The sequence below is a fragment of the Frieseomelitta varia genome, unplaced genomic scaffold, assembly GCF_011392965.1.
Source record: "Frieseomelitta varia isolate USP_RPSP 00005682 unplaced genomic scaffold, Fvar_1.2 scaffold_4, whole genome shotgun sequence".
In the NCBI taxonomy this organism is placed as follows: Eukaryota; Metazoa; Arthropoda; class Insecta; order Hymenoptera; family Apidae; genus Frieseomelitta; species Frieseomelitta varia.
This window is the reverse complement of record NW_025110145.1, coordinates 103,144-119,350: the sequence shown is the minus strand read 5'-3', so window position 1 is coordinate 119,350 and position 16,207 is coordinate 103,144. Positions and strand designations below refer to the sequence as shown.

Sequence of the window (16,207 nt, the reverse complement as noted above, 5' to 3'; positions counted from 1 at the left end):
AAACGACCAAATTTAGTGACCAATCCGAGTTACCATTTCGACATTTTGCTGTTCGACACTGCGTCAAACGTTCGGCTGTTAACGAGACGTTGACTAGCAGCCACGATGGAACTCGGGCTATGCGTTAATGAGGGGGCAATCGATGCCTAGCAATTGGCAGACAGAATCTCGTCGGAACCGACTCGCTTCGGACTCGTGACAGGCCAGAGTGCCGCAGGGACCGCTTCCAACAGCTCGACAGTTGTCAATGACATGAAAGCATTATGGCGATTGATTACTGTACGGCAGCGGCGTCGATGATCGTCCCTTTCCCCTCGTTCCATTTCGTACGCTGCCTGTTAATACTAACATCTGTTCGCGGTCATCTGATCGTTCAAAGTCAAATTGTTGGACGTTGGGGGCCGTTTCGTTGGACTCGCAGTGGCGAGTCGCCGGTTTCCGCGACAATGTCGAGATGTAGATAGACGCGTGAACGTGTTTCACTATTGTTCCATTGTCGAAAGAGATTCACGATTTCGGCGTTATGGCGAAATTGACTTGTAGATTGCGAGCGACTTGCCGTGGCAAATCTGCACGGTTGCGCGTATCTTTTACTCAGTTTGCTGTACGTCGCGTTTCTTTTAATTTCAGTTGGTTCAATCGGCGAAGACGAGTCAGTCTATTGCTCGGCTCGATTGTTCTCTGGATACGATAATCTTTTTATTCAGGTACGATGGGGGTTAGCTGTTTATTTGAGGTTGGAAATGTTTTCTGAAATTTTGCGACTTTTTTTTTTTATTCGCTGCTCGTTCTGTCGAGAATAATTAGATCAGCAAGAATTAAATAATATTAATTTGTTTTCATAATTTTTTCCAGCTTCAGCGATTACAGAAATTTTTTCTAGAAATACGAATCGCTGGATGAATCTTGATAAAATCTGTGTACTTTAATTACGTTTATTAATTATTGTCATTCATTTGACAACATAGAACGATTCGTACTTGTAATTTTATAAACAGTTTCCAACTTTGCTCGCAATCGATTTCAATTATTTATTAATTCTGTACCACATTCTCAACAAACAGTTTCAAATCACTTTAATGTAATAAATAGTATAATGTAATAAATATAATAATTCAGTATAATGAATTTATTATAATACATACATGTGTTATTAAGAAAATTCGATGAGCGTACGTGTATTTCATCACACGAGACAATTGCACGGATTGGCGGATCGTTGCGGTTTCTGCATGTTCTCAAACTGGTTATAATTAATTCACGCGTTTTCCTTGCAGGTCGAAATGAGAAGGTGCGGCTTCGTTGTGTGGTTGGTCCTCGCCTGCCTCACCAGCGACGCGTTGCAACAGTACAGAGAAAAGAACATCAGTGAGTGATACCATCTCTCTTATTATTTCATTTAATTAACGCCACCCACATTTGCATTTCGAAATTGTCCCCTCAAAGAGCTGCCAGAGCGAAAAAGTGACGAAAGCTATGAAAAATTAGAAATTCAAGTTGATTCGACGACAGGAGAGACATGAATAATTCACGAGCGAGATATTTATGATATCGAGAGGCTTAACGTGTTCGCTGTTTTTTTACGTAAATTTTTTTCGGCAAGCTTTTAGAATAAAGTAAACGTACGTATATTTAAATTGTCATAGTGTAAACGAGCAAGCTTTCGAATTTATTCGAAACGGAAGAAGTTCATGTTTTTTGTGAAAATTAATTCATATCGAAAATTATTCATCGATCTGTTGTGGGATCGTAATCGTTCAAATTTTAAATGCGATGGAAAATCGGATGACGTCGTATTATTTTTGTGAATACGAGTAACTTGTATTATTCTGACTTAATTGGATTAAATTGGAATTGAAATTTAATGACCAGTGAATGTATTGAAATATTTACACCAGCTTCTAGTAATCCAGTGTTTTAATAAATTTTTAAATCAATTTTGTAACCAAAGAATTACAAAAAAAAAAAAAAAATGTTATCCGCACGTAACAATATCTGAAACTAAACTCCAATACCTTTCACTCTATAGTATTTTAACGTCAATACACGTGTGACAGAGGAAAGGGAACTGGCTGATTTATTTCGAGCAGCTTCAATTTTGCTCGACGACGATCGCGAAAGATGCAGAGTCTCGACGTTTTCTACCACTCGTTCGGTGAAACGATCCTCCGCGGGATTAAATCTCTGGAGACGGTACCAAGTCAATTAGAACCACGTGTGTCTCCCCGCCAACAAGAGTTACAACGTTCCTCTTCTTGCACGTAAGCTCTTCCCTATCCTGCGGCCGAGTCGTTACCAAAAATTAGGTCGGGGATCGTCGAATTCAATTCTTAATCTCGTTAATCAGTCGGAGTCTCCAATCTCTCCCTCGTTCCTCGGACGATCTCACCTCCGTTCGAATCGGCTCGTCGCTCGCCGTTTATCCGCCCGTGCTAATGGAATTTTCTAATTTAAATTTTTATTTGATAGCGCAGACGTTTCGGAATTATCTCGCCCGGTGAATTATTCATCGTGTTCGTGTGTAACTGATGTTTTTTTAATGAAGATACAGGCATCTTATAAATGATTCACAGCGAAAGTATTTTCTGCCAGACGAGAGGAAATTGATCGAGGCGGATGTTGACCTATTGCGCTGGAATGACGTCTCAAATTGCAACATATTCTCAGTTCTAAGTATGTTTAAACGTAATCCGGGCAAAACAGACGATGAGTTCGTCACTTCTTAATAATTTCTATCCAGTGATGTCATACCGACGTGTAAAAAAAGAAAAGAAAAAGCGACGAATTATTCTATACGGTTCGGTCACTCGTTATGGTCCGCGTTACCACGTTGTCCGTTACGTGTTTCACCGCGTGACGCGAATCGAAGCTACCCATTTGTTATTTGTTACGTTCTTGGATGTCGATCGTCGAGTATCGCTCGTCAGGAAAGAAATTGGATCCGCGAGTGATCGCAATAATTTTAGACTGGGTCGTTTAATTTCGATTTATATTCCACCTCGGGGTTTACGCGGGACGAAATGATCGATCAACGATTTGCATCGTGTGGAGTGAGATTCGATACTTTGGGAATTAAAATCACACTGAAACGAGGTATTTCATCACGGAGCGATGAAATCTAAATTATCACGATCAATGTTACTACGATGGTCGAACTGTTGTATCAAAAATTCTCTTCGAAAGCGTACGAAGTGCCATTTACGCTCGCCGTGACAACGAGAAATCTATAGCGAAAAATCCTACGTCATATTTCTCTTTGCGAAGCATATTTCCTTCTAGTATCGAAACCACTGGGGAAAAAGAAAAAAAAAAAAAAAGAAAGATGGGAAAACGGAGATAGCGTATCCCTATCGCTCCGTGTCATAACTATAAATCCGTTGGAAACGAACGTTCTGAAAAAAATTCGAGAAAATCACCGCAGCACGATACCACGGGCCATGCTTGCCAATCACAATACACTGTCAGAAAGTTATCCTTCCTCGACTGCTCGGCCAGAGTGTATAAATGAATTTACAACCGCTGTACGATCGAAAGCTCGACGAGCAAAGTTTCACCGTGTGAAATTTTCGTTCGTCGATGGCTCGCGATAAGACCTGTGTTCAACGTGAGTTGTATTTTTTTATTTTTTGTTTTTGTATCGTCCAGAAATATATATCACGCGTTTGCAGATTTTTGACAGAACGTTTAACATACTTCTAAAATTACAAATGGGAAGAATAGTTGAGGACAATTTTACGTATTGCATATTAATAATGTATCTTTAAAATTGTGATTAGAAAAAGCAGGAAATTGGGGCGAAGTTATCATAGTATACTGTAGCCTGACAAAGCTTATTTTCGAAAGTTAGCATATAATAACGAAGAGTTAAAAGTTCTAAATTTTTTAGAATTTGAGATGAAATAAATTTTATCGATATTCAACATTGTGGACGACTTGTAATTGAATAGTATTGTCGATGAAAGATACAAGCAAATGTAGTATAATATTTTACAAAAATTAGATGCTCTGATGTAGTATATTTTAAAATTTGCCTAGTTCTGAGACAGAAATAATGTACCATAAAATTTACGTGACAACGTATTTAAATTTGTTAAAACTTGGACGTTTTTTTATGCGAGTTTAATACACAATTTGTCGAGTTTTAAATGAATAATATCCCGTATAATATACAATCGACAGCGAAATTTATAAACTACTCCTACCGTTTACTTTCTAAACTTTCTTCCGCTGTATATATATTTATTTTATCATCGTATACGACTCTGCTTATTTGATTTCATAATTCCACTTAACACGTTCGCGATGGACTTCGATCGACTTTCTTCTAATAAAATTTCCTCTCCTGAAGTTTCAAGGTCGTCGATCGTGTCCAGAACTCGCTGTTGCCTTTCCAAGTGTCGATAACTCATCATAATTATAAGTTCCACAGCACTCTCCGATTTCATTTATTTTACAATTGTTACGATTATACGACTCTGTTCGAGATATTAATTCACACGTCTCAATAACTTTCGCGCATTGTCAATACGGGTCAATCAAATGTCTAATTCACGCAGCACTCGCAAACTTCGCGCGATGTGTGCTTCGATGTACGTGCATGAGGAAAGAGGACAAACAGAAAGAGCGAGTGAGAGAGGGAGAGAGGGGGACGCATATGGGACGTGGCATGAACGAGATTCTCTATCCGCTCGATAAACTCGACGAACGCATCGAAATCAAGAGGGCAGGGAGGGAAGGGGGCTTTGGAATTCACTCGGCGGAACTCAAAAGCTCGACGAATACCCGGTGATATTGGGAGCAGATTGGAAGCCAAGAATCCGCCGCGAGATTGAAAAGTTCACTCCCGATTCCCGTGGCGGCTTTTGCCGCGGACAAGACGGTCGGATAGTAAAAAGGGCAAATTAAGTGTGGCCACGTAAGCGGAAAAACCAGCCGGTCGCCCTCAAAGCGAGTCTCTATTTTCCCCTTCCTTTCCCGCCCCCTCCCCTTTTTTTTTTTTTATTTTCACTTCGTCCCCTCTCCTCCCTCTTTTCTTCTATTTTCGGAGCATTCTTTTTCTCCCTCTTTTCACTTTTTGAAGCATCGCACCGAGATGACAGTGGAACGAGGTTAAGCACCGCTGGTATGGATTACCATTTTCGATTCGTGTCCGGGTCGTACGTTAAATTAGAAAAGGGTCAAAGGTTGTTCGGGGCACCTACGGACACGTACGGTTTGTAATGGGAGTACAGGGTGCGAAGAGAGTCGATTGAACAAGGAACAATTTATAGATGATGATCCATGATTTGTAATTTGCGGCTTGTGATAGATTGTGCAAGCTTTATGCTAAATGGCAATGAATTATTCTGTGTTTGAATATATAGAAGTTTCACTATTTACGCTTGAAAAAGAATTGTTTTTATGAATATATTTGCCATATGCTTTCATGATTGACACCAGGCTTAAAGAGTCATCAATTCACACTACGTGAAGTTATAAATTTTAGTTTAGTCTCGAAAATTTGGTCAAAATAAGCTCAAAAAACGAGGAGTTTTAAATGGATATCGAATCATTCGTCGATAATAAAGTATCAATCGAAAAAATATTATCTTGTGTTTGGACTTTAATCTATCAAATAGCCAATCGAACCAAGATTAACTTGATTTTCAAATAATCAAACACTCTTCTTGTTGAAATATTCAGAAATTAAATTTTGTTTCTGAAATAATTGTGAAATTCGTCGGCAATAAAATATCAGTCGAGAAAGTGTTGTAAAATATTATTGAAACTTGTGTTTCAAACCGGAATTAACTTGATTTGTAAGTAACCAAACATTCTTTTTCGATTACTAAAAATCTTCAAAAACCTAATTCTATTTCTGAAACAATTATGAAAGTGTTATTTGAAGAAAAGCAGCTTCCGACGTCTCGAAGCGTCATCAGATTCAAAGAATAAAACAACCGGCAAACATATTTCCTTGCCCAAAGAAAGCATCAATCCAAGTCCACAAAAGTTCTCAAGAAAATTCCATCTCCGATATCTTCTATTCTCCAGTCAAGCAGAACAAGCTGATTTCGATCAGGAATGAAGTATTTTCTCTCTAAATAATCTCCTGGAATTTGTTTCAGAAGCCACATTATGGTCAATCAAAGTGAAACAGCAAAATAGGTTCCAAAGCAGAGTCTCTTTGGACTATCGTCTTAGACTTTAGATCGTTTCACGAAAATAGCTCGACTTAGTTTACGTTTCACGAGCGAGAATGAAATGCAAGTGTTTTCGATTGAAATGGTGCTTGGTAGAAACTTTACTGGTTTATTTAATCAGTGGTACAACTGCATAATCCTTCTATTGAAATGAAAAGCTCGATGTCTTTCGTGCCCTGGCCAAACGTGGAATAATCCTATTACTTTTGATGCTTAGTGTTGCGTTACTTTGCCAAACGAGCAATGATGTTATCAAACTACTACTTTGCGAGATTGTCGTGTGGAGAGAGATTGAAATTTTCCTCGAAATCCGATTACTCTTGATCCTCTAAAGTTATTTTGGTATATAGATTTGTACTATACCGAATTTTGTTAAAGTTTGATGTTTGATGTTGATCGATCATGTTTGACACTGTTTGAAACTAGGTTTGAAAGTGGTAGATTGGTCAAATTCATTTGATCTTCATTTCAATTTCGTTTGATGTTAGTAGATCGCAGATTCTTTATTTGCGATAAATGTAGAAAATAATTAAAAATTTAGAGAATGTTCGAGGCAAGAAACTTCTATAACATTTATTATCGATGAAACAAATTTTAATAATCTTTACTAATGTTTACTAAATTTTACTCATGTATAAATAAAAATGCATAAATGAAAATGCACAAAGATCCGCGACTTCTTATTTCGTTTGTGTTTCTAAATATTTCACTTGTGACGCGTAGAAATAACAAGTTACGTCAGTCATTTTTGCCCTTCCAAGTTCTTTGAGCAATCACGACTATTTCCTCAATTACGTACATAAATTTGTAATGCTCATACTGTTTGTGCTCATTTACTGCCGTTTGAGTTCCAACTGTAATTGGAAATGTGTAAATGTAAATTTCCTGCGAAAGTGGAGCATCGAAACGAGAAGCGTAAGTAAGTATATAATTGCTAGAAAAAATAATTGAAGCGTAATTTCAAGCGTCCTTTCATCGATTTTACTTTCGCAGAATTTTCGCGATATATCGGGGATCGTGCTGCGTTTTGTCCGCGTTAAAGAGGGTTTCATCGGGCCCGATATTTTCATCGTCGGTAATCGGAATTACGACCATTAAGGTAATTTGCCATAAGCTGCGTGAAATTTTATTACCCGCTGACAGAAATAATAAAACGATATCCCGCACGATCAATAGAGTATTTTAATAGGGGTCATTAATGCTGCAATCCCGGCGAACGAACATCACATTCCATTTCGTTCCTTGTATTCCTATACATTTAAAAGTAATAAAATTAACAATAATTCAAACACAATACAAGTTGACAAATGTTAGAGATTAAAATATATAAACAACTAAATAACAATCAATGAACTGTTTCGTCGACGTATCAATTGAATCGAAACATTTTATTTTACAATCTGTCTAAAACAATTATTTTTGTAATTTATCTAAAATAATCGATTCGCGTTCCGACTAAAATAATTGAAAAATAAATAAATAAATAGCATCGCCGTTTCAATCAGAAATATCTCATAACAAATTAAAACAGTTGTAACAATTCTATCTACATGTATATCTAAATTGAAACTTTTCATTCATTTTTTACAATCTGTCTAAAGAAAAGAAAAAATAGTCGTAGATATTTCGGTCTATCTGGAATAATAATCTATTCGCGTTCAGACTGAAATAATTGAAAGATAGAAATTAAAAATAAATATTACCATTTAGGAAATATCCTATAATTAACATTCAAACAGTGACAACGAACACGTACCTGTATAAAATCCACGTTACCGTAATACAGAATCTGAGGATTTCAAAAGCATAAGGAATTCCCACGAGACTTCGTTTTTATTGAAAATATCGCCGAACGAACAATTGCAGTTCTTCATTCTCGGCGAAGCACCCTCGGTTTAATAAATTTCCCGCTCTTAAATTTATACGAAGGAAAAGGTCGATAATGTATCAAGTTGTAACAAAAGAATTCCCGAGGGGAGTTTCAGCGTCGGGGAGAAACTCGTAAAAAATCTCGAAACCCGTTTCCCTTGAAACTGTTCCGGTCCCAGCCTGCGGCCTGCTCGGTTCACGCGCTCCCGGTTCGAATTCAATTCCCGAAAAAGACTTTAGGCCGTCGTTCTTTTTTTTCTGTTTTTCTTTTTTCACTTGCCTCAAGTATTTGTCACGCTGCGTGCCGGCGAGATCATCTCGTAAACGAGTCTCGTCGGGAGACTTGGCGCCACCACGGACGCGTCTACTTTGAGAATCCAGCAGGAAATTCTTCCCGGTGTTTAAATCGTGTTTTACTGGCGCAAAAAGGAAGCGGCGGATGATAATTCATGGCAGACCGCGTCCGCGAGTGCCGTTTGATGGTGTTTTCGAGATATTTTGCGTCGTAAAAAAAAAAAGAAAGGAATTTTCCTACACGCACAGAAAGAGTTAACTGACATTAATAACTCTTCTTTTTTGAAATTTATTCCAACATTGTACGACGAATTAAACAGGTTGTGTCAAAAATCACTTCGCACTGAAATAAATTCGTAATTATTTAATTATGTTTCTCTTTAATTTTTTTTTTTTTTTACAGATTGAAAGTACGTGTTTGAACAAGATTGTAAAATTATAGAAACTAACAAAATATGAAAATTAATATCACGTTCATTTACCACATCAATGTTACATTTTAAAGTTATTTTATTCTTGACGTCTTTGAATTAGTGACAAGAATCTACTCTGAAGCATATTTTACATTTCATAAAAATCTAATACAACACTTCTGTCACTTCAATCACTGATACAAGTTTTAATTTAATTGGCACTTCGACTCTCGAAACTCGATATGTAACATAACGATATGTTAGGATTTCCGATTTAAACTGGCAACTCGCTCAATGTACACAAACTCCCTTGGAAATTCTACGTTCTTCATCCTCAGACATTTGTCATGAATGTTTTCAAAATGTTTGCGAGGCAACAGAGCGGTTTCCACGTTTCTGAGACTCGTGTAACTCGACGCAGAAGCTTCCCGGCACGTGCTATACAATATAAATGCTTGCACGTCCGCGTAATCCGATGTAGATAACTCCAGTTCTATCCAAACCTCTGAAAATCCGATAACCGCCTGGGAACCCAAGGAACCCTCAAACCTCAAGATCGTACTGTTCCCAGAGATATTTGGGGTCATCAGGATCGCAAAGATCCTCGGAATCTTCTCCGAGCCTGGCTCGCATTGGCCAAATTCTTGAGATCATCTAGAATCCGCTAGACGTCCAAGATAGCTGAATTCCAAAAACATTCGTACCGTCTCCGACATATCTCCGTGGGTCTGAAAATTTTCCAGACTCGCTCTTCCGGGGACTCTTCCGAGGGAACTTCGTTGTTCGTCGAAATAGTTTTGACGTTTGGCGTTTTCAGAGCTTGCGAAATTAAATGTAGGGTATACGATTCCCGATTTCACTTCTGTTATTAAGGGAAATTTAATGCCATTAGATCGCGATCAAATCGTGGAAATGTGAATTCACGTTATTGTTTTGAGTTTTCAATTGTTGTAATGCGTCTACTTTTGATACGACTTAGCGATATCGAGGTTATTTTGGTAACAGAAGTAGAATTGCACGATCATGTTAAACACGCTTAATCACTCCAATTCAGAGAATCGAGATTGAAAATTTCGAGTTCAAATTCCGTAGGACCACGATTTGGTTTTCCTTTCAAATCATAACACAAGCATAACTCGGCATTGTAAATGATTCAAAGATCGAGTATCTGATGTAGATTTAACTTCACGAATAACATAAATACTAGCAACGAATATCGTAACAATAATAATGGACTGCGAACTCAACTGCAATTGATGTAAAGATTAGTTTAAAGAGACATTTCAATCTCCATGTTCCTCAATTGTTCTAAGCTCGCCCAATGAGATCAGTTCATATCATCATTTTTATATGATGCCATCAACAAGAATTTGTACAGCAAATTTGTTCATAATAAATGTCTCTTATGCCAGAACCAACCAAAATCCTGTGTCTGATTCTAAATATTTTTCAGCTATTAATGAACACATTTCAGAAAATTGTCGAAGAGTATTCGAACGCGAGTAGTTTTCATTTTGTCATTTGCACAAATTTTTCTGATTTTCTTGAATCTCAGTTCCCTCATTTCTATATTTCTCTTACTTCGGCAGAAAACGTTTGTTTTTGAATAGCATCGTCGCTTGTTTTTCGCAATGTTTTTAATCATCTCGCGATAATTTCATTACCACTAAAGTATGATTAAAAATTATACCGATACGAAATTAAAGTGCTTTTATCTAGCTATCGAACGATCGACGTAATTGTCACGTTTCTTTGAGTATCGTTACTTCTCATAATATCTTACGACACGATGTCATATGTCTTTTCTACAACAGATGTTTGATTTTCAAACATTCTCAAACATTCTCAATATGGAATGAAAATACTGATGTTTGCGAACGTTTACTACGCGCAGAAAACGTTAAATAATCGCAGAACACTCGCAGTTCAAATCGAGATTTCACGATTTACGTGACCATCAAACAACATCAAACACCATCAAACAAACGGAGAATATACTCCAGAAAAATTTCGAGTCTGAGAACGAGCTGTAAAAAATCAGTGTAAATCAGGGCAAATGTTTTTCGATCGAGGAGAAATTGAGATTCGAGATTTGACGATACGATTGGAACCGGTGGATCGCGTGGCGATCGCGGAATTACGTTTTTTTTTTTCGTAATTTATGCGCATACAGAGTAAATGAATCGATCGTGGGGAGCAGCAACATCTGCCGCGCGCCACGGTGCTTTGTGTACAGCGCTTAATTGGTAATTAGCTGGCGTATTTAACGTGAGCAGCGGCGAACAATTGGTCCCGGCGTATTCTCTTTCCAAATTCGTTTAACAAACGAATCGCAATTGCAATGATTACCAAGCGTTCCACCGGCAAACGAACGGCGCGCCGTGATTGCGATTTTATTGGGCCATCCTGCACACGTCGATTAAGCTTTTTGCTCGAATAAAAATTAGCCTCTGCTCGCCCCTTCTCGTCGCTTCTCCTTCGTCCATGTACCGCCGCCGATTGAACGTTCGGTGCTGTGGCAGCGAACTCCATCGCCATCGATAGAGAAATTGTAAACGAATTTACGCGAACATCGACGCGTAATTAAAGACATTTTCGGTAGGGACACTTTTGGTAGATTAAATCGTGTTTCACCATTGTTGACTCGCGATCCACTGACGGCAGAGGATTAATCGATTAGGATATTTAGTTTGGTTTTGGTTAGTCGATTGTAACCTCTGTAGTGGCTGATAAATCTAGTTTCCGAGAAAATATTTGACGCGTACTTTTTTCTTTTCTTTTTTTTTTAATCGGCAATTGTCGATGTTGAAGGTGTGAAAACTACCTTTAAAGTTGGGAGTACGTATTTTGACAAATATCTCGGAAATTACCGAAGATTTACAGTTTCTGTGTAAATTGATGAAATTAGTGTTTCTTTAGTGATACCATTTGCGAGAAAATCATATAGTTAAACAGTGTATTGAAAGAACTGTATATTTTCTATCATTTTTTGATGATTTTTTCAAATGTTGATACATTCTTTTGAATATTTGTTTATGAAAACTATATATATTCAAAGACAAATTGGAACCTCAATTTTTGCATTACGGAAAAGATTCGCTATTTTCAAATCTTTCTCGCTGCACCTACAAAGCAGAGTACTAATGCAAATAACTAAACAGTTGAAAAGAGTTGTATGTTATGTTACGATCTTTCAAATGCTTTATAAAACGAATTTTAACTTTCAATTTAATAATTAAATTGAATTAATATAACAGTTAATTAACTAAATAGTTAATTTAGTAACTAGTAATTAAGCTAGAGTTAATAATTAAATAACTGGTAATTAAACTAGAGTTAATAATTAAATAACTAGTAATTAAAGTAGAGTTAATAATTAAAAATTTAATTAAAGTTTAAAAACACCGCCGGATATAAGCAAATTTCATTATTACACTTTTATGCGTAGCTTGCGTCAGGCCTTGGCCACACAGAAATGTAACTTCCCGAAAAATCTCGGAGTAGGTTAACATTTACGATTAATAAAATTAGTCGTCGAAAAATCGACGACTGATCGATTCGAATCCAACGAATGGTATTAATCGTCGATTGTTAATTTAATATAAATCCCACTTGTGATGTCACGTGTTATCGTGTGAAACGTGATAATACATTTCACGTTACGCGACAGTAACCCTAAACCCTGCTGTGATCCTTAAATTTTCATATTTCAATTTTACACGCAAAATCTGATCGAAGAGTCTTTCTCAAACGCGGTATCACGCAGTTGCCTGAAAGATTCCATAATCGAACAAAATTAACGTACATCGTCTTTTCTTTTCACGAAAAATACACCTTTTATTTACACGTGTACAAAAAAAGAAAAAAAGAAAAAAAGAAAAAAATAAGAAAAGGAAACAGTAGCTTTTAGACTTAATAAAAGTTCAAGTTGACACGGACTCAGAGATCAGAGAAATCGAGAGCGATCGCAAGATGGAAAGAGTCGCCACGGATCGAGGATCGGAGTAATTATGTTGCAAAATTGGCCGACACGGCACACGCGATCCCGTGTTGCTCGTCCAGATAAGATTCCAGGTCAGATTGGATCCGTTCTGCCGTTTATGGCGGCCCCCAGTCGACTCCACCACGGGCCGGATCCGAATCTATTTCCAGATATGATTTACGTCACGCCACCGCGAACACACGCCGCTCTCCTCTCTCCATCTGCCTTTCTTGTTGTCTCGTTCGAACCGAACAGTAGGGAGTGGGGGAGAAAAACAAAAAAAAAGAAAAAAACAAAAAAAAGAGAGAAAAAAGGACGAGCGATCCGGCATTGTCTGGCCGACGCATCGCGGCGCATTGTATGCAAATACCGCGCGACGCCGCGATATCTCGGATTTTGCCCGGGCTGCGTATCCCCCGACTGGCATGTTCCACTTCTTTCACGTTGATCGTGCAATTAGAGTCGCGCGGAGTCTGCACAAGCAGATGTGGTGTCGGGTGGAATTTGCCACGTTCGTTCGTTACAGCTCGAGATAAGGGGAGAGGCAGAGAAACGGATTTTTACGCGTTTCTAAATCTTCGCGAACTTCACTGAAAGCGACTGGAAACTGAAGTGGAACGTAAACGTTAGAGAGATTGGAAAATTTATTTCCTGACTGGATCTATAATTTATAGTTTCTATAATATAGTTATGTAATTTATAGTTTCTATAATATAGTTGTACAATTTATAGTTTCTATAATATAGTTATATAATTTATAGTTTCTATAATATAGTTTTATAATTTATAGTTTTATAATTTATAGTTTCTATAATATAGTTTCATAATTTATAGTTTTTATAATATAGTTTTATAATTTATAGTTTGTATAATATAGTTGTATAATTTATAGTTTCTATAATATAGTTTTATAATTTATAGTTTCTATAATATATAGTTTTTATAATATAGTTTTATAATTTATAGTTTCTATAATATAGTTATATAATTTATAGTTTCTATAATATATTTCTATAATATAGTTTCTATAATTTCGTCACTGGATCTGTAATTTGAATAAGAATGAATAATTAATGAGAATTGAAGGTATTATAAAGTTGAATATTGAAGGTATCGTACAATGAAGAGATTTGAAAATCTTGTGCGTGATTTCTTCGTCGTTTCGTTGGATTTTTACTATCGAATAGATAAATTCGAGAAATCGTTTATATTCGTTTTTGCTTGATATTAAAAATTCAATAAACTGGCAAAAAATAATTGTACAGTAAGTTTTGTGAGGTCGTTGCAAAGGCGAGGCTTCAATCTTCAGATTCATTGTGAATTAAGTAATGAAAAAATTTTTTTCAGCGTACCACGACATTATCACTTTACTATGTACTATGAAATTATAATTTTGATGTTTCGTGACTGTGGTATTTTCGAGAAAAAAAGTCATCAAGTTCACTTTGTCATCTATGTAGCATGAAAAAGAATAAAAGTTTAGAATAAAATGAACAATACGTTTTGAAATTACTTGAAGACGAGCTCAAGTTCATTGCTGTACGATTTCTTTCTTTCGTTCTTTCTTTTTTTTAACAAAATTGTAACAGTTTCAGTATTTAGTATTTGAATATTAATAGGAGTCACTTTTTTATTTCTTCGATAAATGTTTTTCCATTTCTTATTTTTTTCAATAAATGTTTAAGAATCCAGAATTCAGTGATCCATTTATTTTTTGGTTCAGCGGTGAGAAGGATGTCCGATGAAGTCGTGGATGTTTTGACAAAATTTTGAACTGAAGTTGATCACTTTTTAACAAAATTTTCCTTCTTTCGTGAACTTCAGCGTCGTATTACTTCGTTCGTTCGTGTTTCTTTCTGCAGTTCCATCTGAAACTCGGAATTTTCATTAGAACACCTGGACTTCTTTAACGAACTTCTTTCTCTCTTTTCCTCCATTCGTCTACCATTGCAGCAAATGAAATTTCGCGTGCATTGACTTTTCTCTCCTTCCTCTACAAACAGTAGTTAACTGCACTGAAAATAACTAGAAATTTTTTAAAACCATTGCAATTAACTAACTTAGTTACCATAGTCAACGTCACTCCGTAAAAAAACATTATACTCGTCGAAAACAACGACCGTAGGAAATCGTAAATCGCGACCAAACTGATCTAATTAGCTAATAAACGAAAGATTAATAAGGTACTCTACTTAAATAGTATATTAAATAATAAACGAAAGACTAATAAGGTACTCTACTTAAGCAGAATGAAATTCGGTGTTAAAGCGAGTCTCTCGGTCACTCTTTAACCTGCTTGCGCTGGCAACTGGATTGCGGACCATAACGAGCGACCGAACCGTATACAATAATTCGTTTCTTTTCGAACTCGTCGAGAAATTGCCGAGAGGTAATAAATTTATTATTCGTTTTACTTAAATATACTTGAAACTGAGAAAATAATACAATTTTGGAAGAAAATGTTCTCGGTGTGCGTGGCACGTCATTCCAGCGGAAGAGGTTGAAATCCATGCGCGTTGATGAATTCGCAGAGAGGCAAAGCAACGCAGAATGGAATTGATTCCGCCCGGGTTCGGTCGACCGATGATTTCAACGCGAGACTCGTAATTTATTATCGTTCTTCGCCTGGAAGACAGAATGGACAGATTGTTCGTTCTCTCTCTCTCTCTCTCTCTCTCTCTCTCGATATCGCGGTGTACTCGCGGGTTAAAGGCCGGCCGGGTTTTAAATGAAACTTTCCGCGAAACTCTTCGCCCCGTCGATTTGCGATGCGAGCAATAAACGGAACGAGGTCGCCGGAGATCATTGTACAGAGAGAAGTTTAACGTAGCAAATATCTCCGAATAAGAATGAAAAGCGTCGGCCGGCGAAACTTTAGATAATTGCTCGGAGAATTGAAGAAAAGTTTCGGACCGATGGTGGGAGTAACGGTGATTTTCTCCGGCGGGTGAAAATTTCCCTTCGCCGTGCACCGTCGTCGTCCTTACCCTCCTCTTCGCCGCGAAACAATCCTTTTAATCCCTTCGATATTATTATCGTTGCACGCTGGAAGAGAGAATTAATATTCGGGCACTGAGTACTGAAACTAGTTTTAATTTTTTTCTTTAAAACAGACCGTGCGAAACCGATAGACATGGCTAAGTTTCACTTTCGAAACATGTTGCTTATTTTGTTCGTTTCGCGTAACAGGTATGATACAAAATACGTGAAGATACCTTTTCTTTTCTTGATTTTCAATGTTACAAATTGTCGTAGTATGCAAAAATATTAGAAAAATTTTTCTTAGAACTAAAGCTACAGTGGACGGAAGGAACAACCTCCAAAAACTTGTTTGTATTTTGGTTCGTTTATTGAACTTTGAATGTTAGGCTTTGAATTTTTGAGATTGTAAAGGAGAGGCTTCAATCTTTGAAACCAATTGTAAATTCAATTTGTGAGGAAGATTGTTGGAATGTTTTCGCTCGCTA

General features: G+C 37.0%; 1 protein-coding gene across 1 annotated transcript in view; it reads left to right on the top strand.

Annotated features, from left to right (window-relative positions):
* Nucleotides 1-1,278: 1,278 nt before the first annotated feature.
* Nucleotides 1,279-16,207, top strand: part of LOC122531427 — a 113,971-nt gene continuing 99,042 nt past the window's right edge. The window contains exon 1 of the mRNA XM_043659348.1: nt 1,279-1,368. Coding sequence (XP_043515283.1) covers nt 1,284-1,368 — 85 coding nt within the window. The 5' untranslated portion in view covers nt 1,279-1,283. The remainder of the gene's footprint in view (nt 1,369-16,207) is intronic.